The following is a 13,954-nucleotide window of genomic DNA, read 5'->3' on the forward strand; positions in this document are numbered from 1 at the left end:
AGAGCATAATTTAATTTTTCTTTGCAATTGAGGGTCAAATATATGAATATCTGTTTATGTCCTGACATGTGGTGATGTCATAAAGCGCTTTCAAGTTATAAAGCAGGTGTTTGGTATATGACAGTTCCCTTCACTTTATTTCCTTCAGAATACTAGGTTATAAATTTCTCAGATGGCAGAGACTTGTAGACTATGTTTATCATATTTCCAGTGGAATAAATAGGGTTGTTCAATGTAACTGTGTCAGAATACAGTGCATTTTTAATCCATTTTTCTAATTTTCTTGTTTTTCCTGTGCTTATTCTGCCAATAGAGATTGCTCCTCTCAAACTACCTATAATAACAGCAATTCCTTCCCTTGCCTTGTGATTCATAGTTTCTAATCTGCTGTGGGCTAGATAAGTGTGTAACTACAGAAATTACAGCATGTCTGAAACAATAGCCAAATAATGTGACAATCAGAGAATTTCCTGTAAGTGCATGCACTATTGTTCATGAGTTGACTATGTGGTAATTATTTGCCTAATAATCTCATCTTTAATTTTTCTTTTAGTATCTTAGTTGTGTTTTAGACCACTGAAATGTAAATGAGAGTTAAATGACAACAACATAAGTGATCAAATATTATTAAAGTCAGTGAAATTATTTATTCTCATGATAATGAGTGGTGAAACTCAAATTGGAATGCCATAATGAAAAGAAGAAACAAAGATTCACTAAGAGCAAAAAACAAAAAAAAACACAGCCAGGATTTTTTTTAATTAAAGAAATATAAATACAAGTCAGTAGGAATATACAGAAAAGTTTCTGCATACCTTTGAGAACAGACCATATCTTATTCATTTTTGTATCCCCAATACCTAGCCTATTACAAATGTAATAAATCTGTAAATGGATCAGATAAAGGAGGAAAAAGAAGAAAATTGTTTCTTCGTATCGGGAGACAGACACCTAATAGAGAATGCCACTAAAAGGGAAGGAGTGATCTACAAACGCCAAATGTGATTTACAAACTAGAGAATAAAAAGCCTGGTGAGAAATATGGAAAGCCAGGCTATAATAAAGAATTGACATTTCTTGGCCAGGCATGGTGGCTCACGTCCGTAATCCCAGCACTTTGGGAGGCCAAGGCAGGCAGATCACCTGAGGTCAGGAGTTTGAGACCACCCTGGCCAACATGGTGAAACCCCATTATCTACTAAAAATACAACAATTAGCCAGGAGTGATGGTGCATACCTGTAGCCCCAGCTCAGGAGGCTGAGGCAGGAGAATCGCTTGAACCCAGGAAGTGGAGGTTACAGACAGCCAAGATGGTGCCACTGCACTCCAGACTGGGTGACAGTCTCAAAAAAGAAAAAAAAAAAAAGAGCTGACATTTCTTAAGCTAGAGATAGGTGTTCAGTTGTCCAAGGCTCCCACTTCTGTTATAGAGAATAGAGTCCTAAGTTTGGGATGACAAATAGTAACACACGTGTTATTTCACTTCCATATATGCAGCAGAGATTTATTCAATTACCCACTCTTTCTCACTGAACACAGACTTAGCCTCAGCATCTGCATCAACACTACGCCTCAAAGAATCTGAGCTGACACAGGAAACATCACGGCATTTGTGACACCGTAATCACAAATCTACAAAATATCACTTTTATTGGTCTGTAAAAGATTGAAGAGATGTCCTGAAAGAAAGGACCATCATCTTCCAAAGTAAGAGAATGAACCAATTCAGCTTAACTCTGCTATTCAAAAGCAGTGGTCCTCAAACGTTCCCAAGCATCAGAATTGCCTGGAAAGCTTGCTGTAGGGCCCTATCTCAACTGCTTCTGAATCAGTAGGTCCAGGGTTTGGGCCCACAAATCTGCATTTCAAAAACTCTGAGATCTACCATTGTAAAGTATACTGGAACAAATCCTAAATATGAAAAACTGAAAATCTTTTGACAGCAAGATAGTAAATCATAACTAGCATAGCTTTATGAAGAAAAATGTAAATTAACCTAGTCTATAGTTTATACTACATACTATAGTTTATAGTAAAGCAATGGTCTGGAGCTAAATAAACCTTGGTTTGATCGTTGGTTCTGCTAATTCCAGGTTCGTGATTTTTACTAAGATTACTTGAGCTCTATAAACATTAGTTTCTTCACAGATAAAATAGGGATAAGAAAAATATTCCATGGAGTTATTGTTAGGATTAAATAGAAAAAAATACATATCTAAAGTTACAATGCCTAGTAGATGGTTCAATCCTATTCATTCAATCCTTCATCCTTTTTTCACTTATAGCAGTAATGGAAATTAAAGCAAAAGAGTTAAATATTTTCATAAAGGTTGTAGGGCTTGTCAGGAGGAAAAATATCTACCTTCTAGAAGGGGTGCCAGGGCAGCAACAGCACAAGGCCGGTGCGTGTGGGGTCCCTGTAACAAAAGAAAGGCATATGAATGTATTATATTTAACGTAAGTTTTACATGGCACTGGAGCCTTCATAAGGCAATGAAGACCTGAAGAAACCTGAGCGTTTTATACCAGCCTTGATGAAGAGTAGACTGTTACGGAAAAATGTGATAAGACAAAAAGGTGAGCTAAAGGCAGTAAACTGGGGGAAACCTACCAAGGCCTATTAATTTAGATTCCTCTTGGCGTCTGTCTTCACAGATAAGATTGCTTCTTTTAACCAGGTATAGGGAAGGCATCTCTCACATGAAGGTCTTATGACCTGCTTCACGGGAAGATCAGAGTCCTCACACCTGCCGTTTCTCAAATTCCATCAGCTTAAAATATTCAATATGCCAAGGTGTTATATTTTGGGGTAGTGTGCCCTGAACACCATCATAAACATGCTACAAAAATTCTACAGCAAATTAGTGGACAAGGGGAAGCAGCTTAGGTATTAAAGATTGTGGAGATGATCTATTAAAACATAGGGCCCCAATCCTCCTCTTAAGGAGTCTCCCCTTAAGAGACAGGGTTCACTTTCATCCCATATACTTCTGATTAAAATGAGCCTCTTATACCCAGGAGAATACATTCCAGGTGCAGAAAGCCAATTACCTAGTTATTCCCTTACCCACGTAACTACAGACCTTAATCCAAATTCAAAGGACTCCTGGGAGATGCTGGAATCTATAATTGTGTAATCTCTTTGATGAAGCACAGAGTGTGATCTTTTGCTCATGTGGGGCTAGGTTTCTGTGGAGAAGCTGGAAACGCTGTGGAAAAGGGCTTGCCCCTTTTGTGTATATGGACTCTAATGTAGTTGAAATTCCTGGAAGTCAAAGGTATAAATCTAACTACTAAAATCCTATTTGTGATTCATTTAGTGCATTAAAATGCCAGTTATTAATTTATGGCAACAACTAAAGGGAAGCTTTGTATTATTCTAGGACTACAATGCAATTTATGCTTTGCATAATCATTCAGCAAATGACTTATTTCTCCAGAAATACCATCTTCCTAGATCCCATTCTGAATTCAGTGTTTCTGAGCAATCTCATCTCCAATACAGAATGATGACATACTCAGGATTCCAAGATGGCAAAATGACTTGGGTAATGTAGTCTAGGGCCTGCCAGTGAGTGTGCTGAGACAGACCAGAAAGACTTAAAGATTCCACTAATGTAGACAAAGCAAGCTGAGTCACAACTTCTCCGAACACCAACAGGATGCACCAACACTTCACACACACATACAAAAAAGATAAAGTTTGTCTTCCAGCACTCCCTTACCCTATGTTCCCCTTCCTCTTCTCTACTTTATCAGTGGGAAAAGTTCTCAATAATGCAATTCTTACTGAGATTCTTGTGTTTATCAGAGAAATGTTTCCTCTTTCTTTGCCAAGGAATTATATATTCCCAAAAGACATGGAGCTTGAATGCTATATTTCCTTTGGAAGTAAGAAAGGGAGGTGGGGGAATCAAAAATTAAAAACCAAATCCAAGCCATTGTTCCTATTCGAGGAAGGGTGGGTGGTCGGTCGTTGCCTGAGCTCCGTACATCAACCCGCGGCTCTCAAGCTCCCCTCCCAGTAATGCTGGGCCCAGCCTCGCCGCGGCCGATCGAGCCTCTGCCCAAGGTGGGAGCGGGCCACCCGGTCCCTTCACCCACTGAGGCCCAGGCCTCTCGCCTCAACACGAAGGCAGCCTGGCCAGGCCGGAGCAGCAGTCGCCGGGCCGGCACTGGGGCCGCGGAACCCCGGGCCAGCCTCAGGCCTGGGCCAGCTCGGCTCCGGCCTGCAGGGGGCGCTGCGGCGGCACCGGCGTGAGGCCCGCGCGTGCGGGAAGCGACCCCAGGTGTAAGTCCCGCGGCGTGGGGCGCGTGGGGCAAGGCGGAGCGACCTACGATCCCCGCGCCCGCAGCAGCCGCCGAGCGGCAGCGCTGGGCTCGCGGAGGAGCTTGGGCACCTGAGCCGCGGTCCCGGGTGACACCCTTAGTGACGCCAGGCGCGTTCCTTCCTCTTCCTCTCTCCTCTCCGGCCCCGCCTTCTCTTCCCTCCGCCCACCTCCCCGAAGCGGAGCCGCCGTCGCCACCAGCGCCGTCATGTCGGCCCCCGCCGGGTCCCCTCACCCGGCCGCCAGCGCCCGAATCCCGCCCAAGTTCGGCGGAGCGGTCGCCTCAGGAGCCGCAGCGCCCGCGGGCCCGGGCCCCGCGCCGCACCAGCAGAACGGTGAGGCGGACGGCCCGGGCGGAGCGCGGGGCCTAGCACCGGCTTGGCGGCCTGCGCGGCCACATCGGGGCGGGGCGGGCCGGGAAGGGCGTTCGGGGCCAGGCCTGGCCCGAGGGAGGGGAGCGGGCGCGGTGCGGAGGCCGCGGGGTCCGGGCTGGGCGCGGGGAGCGGACAGGGAAGGCGCGGCGCGGGGCGCGCGGGGGTGGGACGCCCCTGGCGTTGGGCCGGGGGGGGGGGGCGGCCCGGGAAAGCTGGGGCCGGGGCTGTTTATGTAATGCGACCCCAGGCCCGAAACCGCCGGGGGCGAGTAGGAGCGACTGAAAAGCTGGGAGCCCACGTAGTAAAACCCAGCTACCCAGCCTGGACGCGGGCGAGTTGCCCCGAGCGACCCCTTGGCTGCGAGAGCTGGCCAGAAGCCGAGGCCGCTGAGTGCGTGGTCTGGGGAAGGCTGGTGCAGCCACCCAGCAGGGTGGATTGTGCCCTTCCTGTCTCAGGAAAATTGCTTCGGTTCCTGAGGCCCAGCGAACACGCTGCCTTGAGGAAACTTAAGTTTGCACTCAAGTTTGTAGACAAAAGGGTGTAAATATGCTATATAAGTGTAACTAACCCTGACCCAGTTCGGCCTCAAGATCTGTTATTGCCGGTGCGGCTGCTGCTCAAGCTTTTGGAGTTTGCTTGTAGTGTTTGAAAGGGAGCAGGTGTAAACGGATTTAAACGAACATCTTTAGATCTGGGTGTTTTTCCTAGCTCCACTTTCAGAGATGGAAAAACGTGCCAGAGTTGGCCCTGCTTTGCGGCAGGGCCTTCATACAGGCAGCAGCCAAATGCAACACGAAAGCCGCTTTCGTATTAAGGTCGTGGGCTTTTAGTAGGCTGCAAAATGATCGTCTCTAGGATATGCATTCCCTAATGCTGAGATTTGGAATGTTCGCGGATAGGGGCCAAGAGTGGGGGAATTCTCCTTATAGACTTGATATTATGTCAGGTGAGAACCTTGGAAAGTAATTGACTGAATTTAGAAAAATACCTCTGTCTGGTACGAGAACCAAACTACGTTAGTACTCTCCAGATGATTGACCTGTTTTATCTAATTTCCTAATGAAAATCTGCTGGACTTTATGAATTAGTTTAACCAACATCTAAGTTTTACAACTGATGCTTTTCAAACATGAAGTGTATCGTTTGTCCTGAGGATCAGAGGTTGAGTGATACTTTAGCCTTAATATTCTTTGGATCAGCCTTACCTATCAGTATTACATGCTGTACTCTCAGTAGTCATTGTTTACTATAATGGCTTTTGGATATGACCAGTGTTATTGGTGTTGTACACCTGTTCCGAGCAAATGTAAAAATACTGTTTGTGAGCAGTGATTTGTTCTTGTAACCTTAATATAAGTTCTTGTTTTTGCTTGTTTTTAAAATAGCTTTATGAAGGAACTAAAACACGATAATTTAGTAAAAGAGCCCAAGTCTTTTAGAACATCGTAGACTCATATTTACCAGTGATTCAAGGATTGTGTCTTTCCTTGATTTTCTGAATATGCATTATCATCTTAGTGAACAGTTTTTAAAGTGGCAAATGTTTATTACAGCCTTATAAATTTTGTGAACACTCAAGAATGCCAGGATATGTACTCAGCCAAGTGCAATCAGGATGTTAAAATCTATAAGAACAAATCAATATTTTGATGCCAAATATAGATGATGCTTGAGTTCTCCTGTTTATAATCACTACTTTCCTTTAATGTTGCAATAATCATTTCAACATTTATTGCCTGCTTACCAGTTGGGGACTCAAGGTTAGGGTAGCAGATGAGACAGAGTCCCTGCCTCTCTCCTAACTTGCCGTGTATTTGGTAATGTTTGAATTGGTTCTGGCTAGCCTTGAGAGACTGGACAGGTTGGGGTGGGAGGGAAAGGTTGTAACCTCTAGGCAGAGGTTACAGCGTGAACTAAAGTTTGGAAATATGAAAGTGCAGGGCATGCTTGGAAAGTGGAAGGAGTCAAGAGGTGCAGAGGGTGCTGGGTGGCATGGGAAGCCAAGGCATCGAAGCCGAAAGGAACAGGTTAGAAGGGGTCAGGTTGCAGAAAGGCCTTAAATGTTATGCTAGGAAATTTGAAAGTTATGGTAAAGTGTAAGAACTAGGGTCAGGTAGAGACAAGGTCTCCCTGTGTTGCCCAGACTGGTCTGCTGGGCTCAAGTGATCCTCACACCTCATCCTCCAGAAGGATTTTTGTTTTTGTGGAAGGGATTAGTTTAAGTAGAGAAACAAGATTAAATCTCTTTTTGTTTTGTTTGCTAATCTCAAAAAAAAAAAAAAATGTTTGCTACGTGGTATCAGCATCTAGTAAGCAGTCATTTGGGTTTCTCATTTATTTTTCAGTCCTTCAAAAGTAGTTAGCCTTTTAATATATCTCTATGGAATTCCAGACATGGTGAAAAAGAAATAGGTCAGAAATATGAGCATAAAACAGACAGAATTGTAAAACTGGAATGGTACCTAGAGATCACTTACTTCAGTGTTGTGGTGTAATATGAAATACGTCTGGCCTTTGTCCTGGGTTCCTGTAACAGCTCCTAAAACCCTTGTAATTTCCTGAATGATAGGAGTGTCGCTTGTTACTCATAAGGAGCCTTTTGATTATATTTGAATTTATGCTAATGAGATGACTTAGGGTGGGTCTTCTAGACAGCCTCAGGCTGGAGCTGGTCACCAGAAAGACCAAGTAATTAGAGAGTTGGGACTTTCAGTCCCCACCCATCATCCCCTTTGAAGGGGAGTGTATAGGCTGGAGATGAAGCTTTACAAAAACTCTGGAACAGTAAGATTTGGTGACCTTCTGGGTTGCTGAACATGTGGAGATGCTGGGAGGGTGGCGGCACCTGCCCCCATCCTTTCATCTCTTTCATTTGGCTGTTCATCTGTATCCTTTGTAATATCCTGTATAATAAACAATAAATTTAAGTGTTTTCCTGAGTTCCACAAGCCCTTCTACCAAAGTAATTGAACCTAAGGAGGGGGTAGTAGAAACTCCAGTTTGTAACTGGTTCCTCAGAAGTACAGATGGCAACCTGCTACTTATGATACTTACGATAGGCATCTGAAGTGGGGAGCAGTCTTGTGGGACTGAACCCTTAATCTGTGGGATCTGAGTCTAACTTCAGGTAGGTAGTGTCAGAATTGAATTGAATTGAAGGACACCCAGTTGGTGTCTGTTGGGGAAAAATAAAAACAAAAATTCACACATCTGGTCACAAAAGTGGTCTGTGCAGAATGAGAGTAGAGTGAAAAAAGTTGTTTGTTTTTTATTGTTTGTTTAGAGACAGGGTGTTACTCTGCCACCCAGGCTGGAGTCAGTGGCTCCATCCTAGCTAACTGCAGCCTCAACCTCCTGGGCTCAAGTGATCCTCCTGCCTCAGCTTCCCAAGTAGCTAGGACTATAGGCATGCACTACCACTCCTGGCTAATTATTTTTGTTTTTATTTTTGTAGAGACTGAGTCTCACCATATTGCCCAGGCTGTTCTCAAACTCCTGGCCTCAAGCGATCCTCCTGCCTAGACCTACCAAAGTCTTGGGATTATAGGCGTGAGCCACTGGGCTGGGCCGTTTTTTCTTTTACAAGTGGTTAGCAAATGGCAAACTTTTTTTGTTTATTTGAGAGGGAGTCTTGCTCTGTCGCCCAGGCTGGAGTGCAGTGGCACGATCTCGGCTCACTGCAACCTCCGCCTCCTGGGTTCAAGCGATTCTCCTGCCTCAGCCTCCTGAGTAGCTGGGACTACAGGCGCACACCACCACTCTTGGGTAATTTTTGTATTTTTAGTAGAGATAGAGTTTCACCATGTTGGCCAGGATGGTCTCCATCTCCTGACCTTGTGATCCACCCGCCTCGGCCTCCCAAAGTGCTCGGATTACAGACGTGAGCTGGCCCACAAACGTTTTTTAAGATTTGTTTTTCCAAAGGATATTGTATATAGATCCCTGATAGAGAAATCAGAAAAGCAAAGTGGTTGCAGTTAAAATAGAAGTAGAGGTTCAGTTGTTTTTAAGCACAGTTTGAAAAACACATAGTTCAGTTCCCTAACTTTACAGATGAAATGAAGATTCAGAAAGGTTAAGTAGGTACATTTTCTACCAATTCTGTGAAAGCTTTGTGAGGGTGGCAGTTTTTTCTGTCTCTTGTTCACGTTGTATAATGAGAGCCTAGAACAGCATAGGCAAGTTACAGGTATTCATTAGACATGTATTAAATGAAGTCCATTTTATTTCTGCTAATTCCAACTCCAGATCTCTTCTTAAAACTTTTTGTTTGTTTATTTATTTATTTTAGAGACAGAATCTCACTCTGTCACCCAGGCTGGAGTACAGTGTTGCCATCATAGCTCACTGCAGCCTTGAACTCCTGGGCTCAAGCAGTCTTCCCACCATGGCTTCCTGAGTAGCTGGGACTATAGGTGTGTGCCACCATACCCAACTAACTTTTAAAAAAAATTTGTACAGACTGATCTCAAACTCCTGGCTTCAGGTGATCCTCCCGTCTTGACTTCCTGAAGTGCTGGGATTACAGGCATGAGCCACCATGCCCAGCCTAAAGATCTCTTTCTATTAACAGACTCTAAGAAAATTCTTTTTAGAAACTTGATGTTTGAGAAGAGTAAGGAATAGAGAAGCAGAAAACCTAGTCTTCATGATCACTTTTACTTGTTTTCTAGGTGTGACTGCTAGCATGTTTCCTCCACTTATTCGAAGATACAGCTTGACTTGATTTCAACTCTGAAATCTTTCTCTTAAGCTTCCTTCCTTGGTGGTGTATTTCTATCATTCATTTTTCATTGAGCAATATATGGATTTTTAGAACTATTTGTATTTCCATACCAAGCATTAATTGAATATTTCTTACCCTTTACTCTGCCTTTTGGGATTCCTTCCAAAGCTGAGTCCTCAAACATAGGAAGACTGACTAAAGTAATAGCCTGGTAATGATCTTGTTGGGAGGTGGGGGTGGGTGGGGCAGTCAGATTTAATAATAAGCTGCTGCTTTTTAATTTTACTTTTAGGAAGCAAATGGTGCTCATTTTTAAATGAAAGTATTTTAATCCTTCCATATGCCCTTTTCCAGAATGAAACTACAGTTTTATCACTTTAATTGTCAATAATGCAAGAAAGATGAGATAGTAATAGGAATTACTAGAACTCACTATGGAAGATGTAAATAAACATACCATTCATACAGCAGTACTATCAGGTCAGTCACCGGACACCCTTAAACTTTGAGGGCACATGCAACATTTAAAATGATATAAATCTCCCTAGTGTATCTCAAATAAGTTCCTTTTGATCAGAGCCACATCAGTGTCTCAGGTTTCTAGTCTTCATTTATAGCTAACCGGAAGCATCAGGTCCTCTCATGAATATACCTCTGTGGTATTAAAGTAACTGTATCTGAATATATAATTTCCTCCTAAGCTGATTTTTTTTTTTTTTTTTTTTGAGGCTGTGTTTCAGTCTTGTTGACCAGGCTGGAGTGCAATGGCACAATCTCAGCTCACTGCAACCTCCGCCTCCTGGGTTCAAGCGATTCTCCTGCCTCAGCCTCCTGAGTAGCTGGGATTACAGGCATGCGCCACCATGCCTGGCTAATTTTGTATTTTTAGTAGAGACAGGGTTTCTCCATGTTGGTCAGGTTGGTCTCAAACTCCCGACCTCAAATGATCCACCTGCCTTAGCCTCCCAAAGTACTGGGATTACAGGCATGAGCCACTGAGCCTGGCTGTAAGCTGATTAATAGATATCTCAAAGATCTTAAAGTAGGCCGGGCGTGGTGGCTTACGCCTGTAATCCCAGCACTTTGGGAGGCTGAGGCAGGCGGATCACTTGAGGTCAGGAGTTTGAGATCAGCCTGGCCAACATGATGAAACCCGTCTCTACTAAAAATACAAAAATTAGCCAGGCGTGGTGGCGGGTGCCTGTAATCCCAGCTACTCGGGAGGCTGAGCAGGAGAATCACTTGAACCTGGGAGGTGGAGGTCGTGGTGAGCCGAGATTGTGCCATCACATTCCAGCCTGGGGGACAAGAGCGAGACTTCATCGCAAAAAAAAAAAAGATCTTAAAGTATTCACTCCATATGTAAACAAGTGTCTTATATCTGGGTTTAATTTTTATTTTTTATTGCTATATATGTTGCTTTAGTTGTTTGCAGTATCTTTTCACTCCCTCCCCCTCCCCCCAGGTTTCTGGGATTGTAGCAGTAATTAATTTTGTAAGCCATATTCATTGCCACCACTAGTATTTCATGTTACTTTATCTTTCCAATTCATCTGTAATTCCTGAAGTATTTTATGCTAAAGGTATTAAAATAGAATAATTTTCTTTCCTAGAAATGAGGCATCTTCATTGTCAGCATTGTTAGAAAAGATCATGTTATATATATTCAGCCCTGGAGAAGCCACTATTTTCAGTAGGCTGAGCATACTCAGAATTGTCCAGAAAGTGTGGACTAGTGAAAAGGTTGTAGGCTTTGATACAGCCCAAATTTTATTTTATTTTTTTTTTGAGACGGAGTCTTTCTCTGTCTCCCAGGCTGGAGTGCAGTGGCGCGATCTCGGCTCACTGCAAGCTCCGCCTCCCGGGTTCATGCCATTCTCCTGCCTCAGCCTCCCGAGTAGCTGGGACTACAGGCACCCGCCACCTCGCCCGGCTAATTTTTTGTATTTTTAGTAGAGACGAGGTTTCACCGTGTTAGCCAGGATGGTCTGTCTCCTGACCTCGTGATCTGCCCGCCTCGGCCTCCCAAAGTGCTGGAATTACAGGCTTGAGCCACCGCGCCCAGCGATACAGCCCAAATTTTTGTGGAGAAACTTAGTTAACATGCTTCAGGGTATAATAATACCTTTCTTACAGAATTGTTGAGAGAATTACATTTAATGAAGTACTATTTTTAAAGTACTTAGCCCTAGAAGGGGCTTAGCAATTAGAGTGCCTCCCTTCCATTTTCTTCAGAACACCAGTTTATAAATTCTTCAGGTGGCAGAAACCATATGGGTTTTCTTCATCATATGCCCAGTAGTAGCTTGTAATAGGCACTCAATTAAGTGAACTTGGTTTCCTATTCATTATTGCTTTTGAAGACTGGCCACTGACAGGAGTCTGTGTGCCAGCTCCCTCTCCCCTTTTTTGTATTTATAAGGCTCAATCACTATTTTAGTCTTCTCTTTATTTTCTTCTGCTTTCCAGTCCTCCGTCCCTTATGTCCACAAATGCATTCTTGGAAGGTTTCTGGTAATAGGCCGTCTACTTTAGCTAGTTTGCTTATGGAAAGGTAAGTTTAATGGGTTTTAAGTTTTCTAAAATTGTGTGCCAGAAGTCATTTGTAACAGGAACTGAGGAAAAGCAGGATGAAGTAGCGAGAGGGAGTGGTAAAGTCATGTCTTGCCTAGCCAATGGCCAAGTCTTAACTTGTTTTCCTTAGGATTTCTGATTAATGGATATTGTGAAATGAGCTATAAGCCTGGCTTTGGAACCAGCAATGCCTGGCTTCTTTACTACTTACCAACGATTTGAATTCATATGAATTAGTGGGCTTTCATGGCCCTGTTTATTTGTATATAAAAGATGATAGTGATACTTCACAGAATTGTTTGAGAAGCATATCAGATTATATATAGAAAAGCAAGGTATCTGGCATGTAGTAGATTCTGAACCAATATTGGTTTTCTTTTCTTTCTTTTTTTTTTGAGACAGGGCCTCACTTTGTCACTCAGGCTGGAGTGTAGTGATATGATCACAGCTGACTGCAGTCTTGACCTCCCCGGGTTAAGGTGATTCTCTCACTTCAGCCTCCTGAGTAGCTAGGACCACAGGGGCATGCCACTATGCCCAGCTAATTTTTGTATTTTTTGTAGAGACGGGGTTTCACCACGTTGCCCAGGCTCAAGTGATTCTCCTTCCTCAGCCTCCCAGAGTGCTGGGATTACAGGCCTGAGCCACCGTGTTTGGCCTTGGTTTTCTTTTGGCCCCTCACTTGTAGCACTCATTGTCGTGGTATCCAAGGAGGATAATTGATGTTGTAGCAGGAATAATCTGTACCTAATGCAGTGAGATTTAATCCAGTTGTTTACATAGCCTATGTCTGTAGGCTCTGTCCGCCAGCGGTGACTGGAACAGTTACCTTCGTCTTCAGGTATATTTGCAGTTTATGGAATGTAGGAGAGAAAGAATACAAGAAAACATTTCTCTCAGAGCTTGGGAAGCTCTATAACTGTTAGCCTTGCATTATAATAATCTAGGATATCCAGATGTAATCTGAGACTCCTCATTTTTGAAATCACCAAGGTTTCTAATTGCCTGTTTCCTTAGGGGTGTGTGGGTGTGCAAGTGTGCATTTATGCTCATTAAAAATCCGTATTTTGGCATTGTTAGTGATACCTTATTGGCAGGGAGAGTATATTAAAATATTCAGTAATCAGTACTGCGTATACTGACCACTAAATGGATACCATCCTTCATACCAGAGCAGGATCCTATAAGCTTTCAGCTGTGCCAGGCATTACTTCTTCAGCTGCCAGATTATGAGAAGGTTTGGGCTAGCATGGTGGGGTAAAGCAGGGGAATAGGACCACGGCTATGACTCATTACCAACTGATTCAGAGCTATTTTAATATTTTAACAAAGATAATTATTAAAATGCATACCTGGGTGCATACTGACTGAAAATTGGCCTATTTCTTTGTAATTAAGTGATGAATGAATTCAGTGATTACATTCTTGGATCTGATTCTACCTCAAAGTTAGTATGAATTTATCTTAGTAGGATAGAGGAGCTTGTACTTTGCTGACCTTGATGTTTGTGTTCAGATAATGGAAACTGAAATCTGACTGAAAAAAAAAGTTGGAATTCAATTCAGGAAAATATTAATGAAACATCTATTTTTAATATTAAAGTGTGTCTCTTGGGGAGGGGGAATGATCATGCTATTATGGAAATCTTAGGAGTAGTCAAATTGGAGACGTGGTTTTTGTTTTCTCTCTTCATTTCTTTCTTTTTAAACAATAATTGTAGTATGGTGGAAATCATGACTGTTACAATCTTATTCAGGTAACTTGCTTTATTTTTGTGTTTTCCTGTATGTTTATATTACTCATTTATCAATTTTGTACATTTTTAATAGGGTTGTAACCTTTTTATGTCAAATTTTTTTTTCCTATAAAATGGCTGTACTGTAATGTTGGAATAATCCAATGTTGATGCTTTATTTTCCTTGAAGTTTCCCTAACTTTATATTTATGATAA

At 42.9% G+C, this 13,954-nt stretch overlaps 1 protein-coding gene and 1 long non-coding RNA gene across 6 annotated transcripts in view; one reads left to right on the forward strand and one right to left on the reverse strand.

Moving 5' to 3' along the window:
• Nucleotides 1-622: 622 nt before the first annotated feature.
• On the reverse strand, nt 623-4,483 carry LOC116462625 (uncharacterized). The gene is made up of 3 exons (XR_004246413.1): nt 4,402-4,483; nt 2,364-2,418; nt 623-1,442 (listed from the first exon to the last, which is right to left on the reverse strand). It is a non-coding gene; the product is annotated as an uncharacterized LOC116462625 (long non-coding RNA).
• SEC24B (SEC24 homolog B, COPII coat complex component) overlaps nt 4,286-13,954 on the forward strand; it is a 107,073-nt gene continuing 97,404 nt past the window's right edge. For 4 of the 5 annotated variants that reach the window (XM_032145240.2, XM_032145250.2, XM_032145259.2 and 1 more), the window contains exon 1: nt 4,319-4,664. In XM_032145240.2, coding sequence (XP_032001131.1) covers nt 4,538-4,664 — 127 coding nt within the window. In that variant the 5' untranslated portion in view covers nt 4,319-4,537. Of the gene's footprint in view, nt 4,293-4,318; nt 4,665-13,954 lie in introns of those variants that run through there. The other variant, XM_058436630.1, reaches the window with a different exon arrangement.

The sequence above is a fragment of the Hylobates moloch genome, unplaced genomic scaffold (genome assembly GCF_009828535.3).
Source record: "Hylobates moloch isolate HMO894 unplaced genomic scaffold, HMol_V3 SCAFFOLD_3, whole genome shotgun sequence".
Lineage (NCBI taxonomy): Eukaryota > Metazoa > Chordata > Mammalia > Primates > Hylobatidae > Hylobates > Hylobates moloch.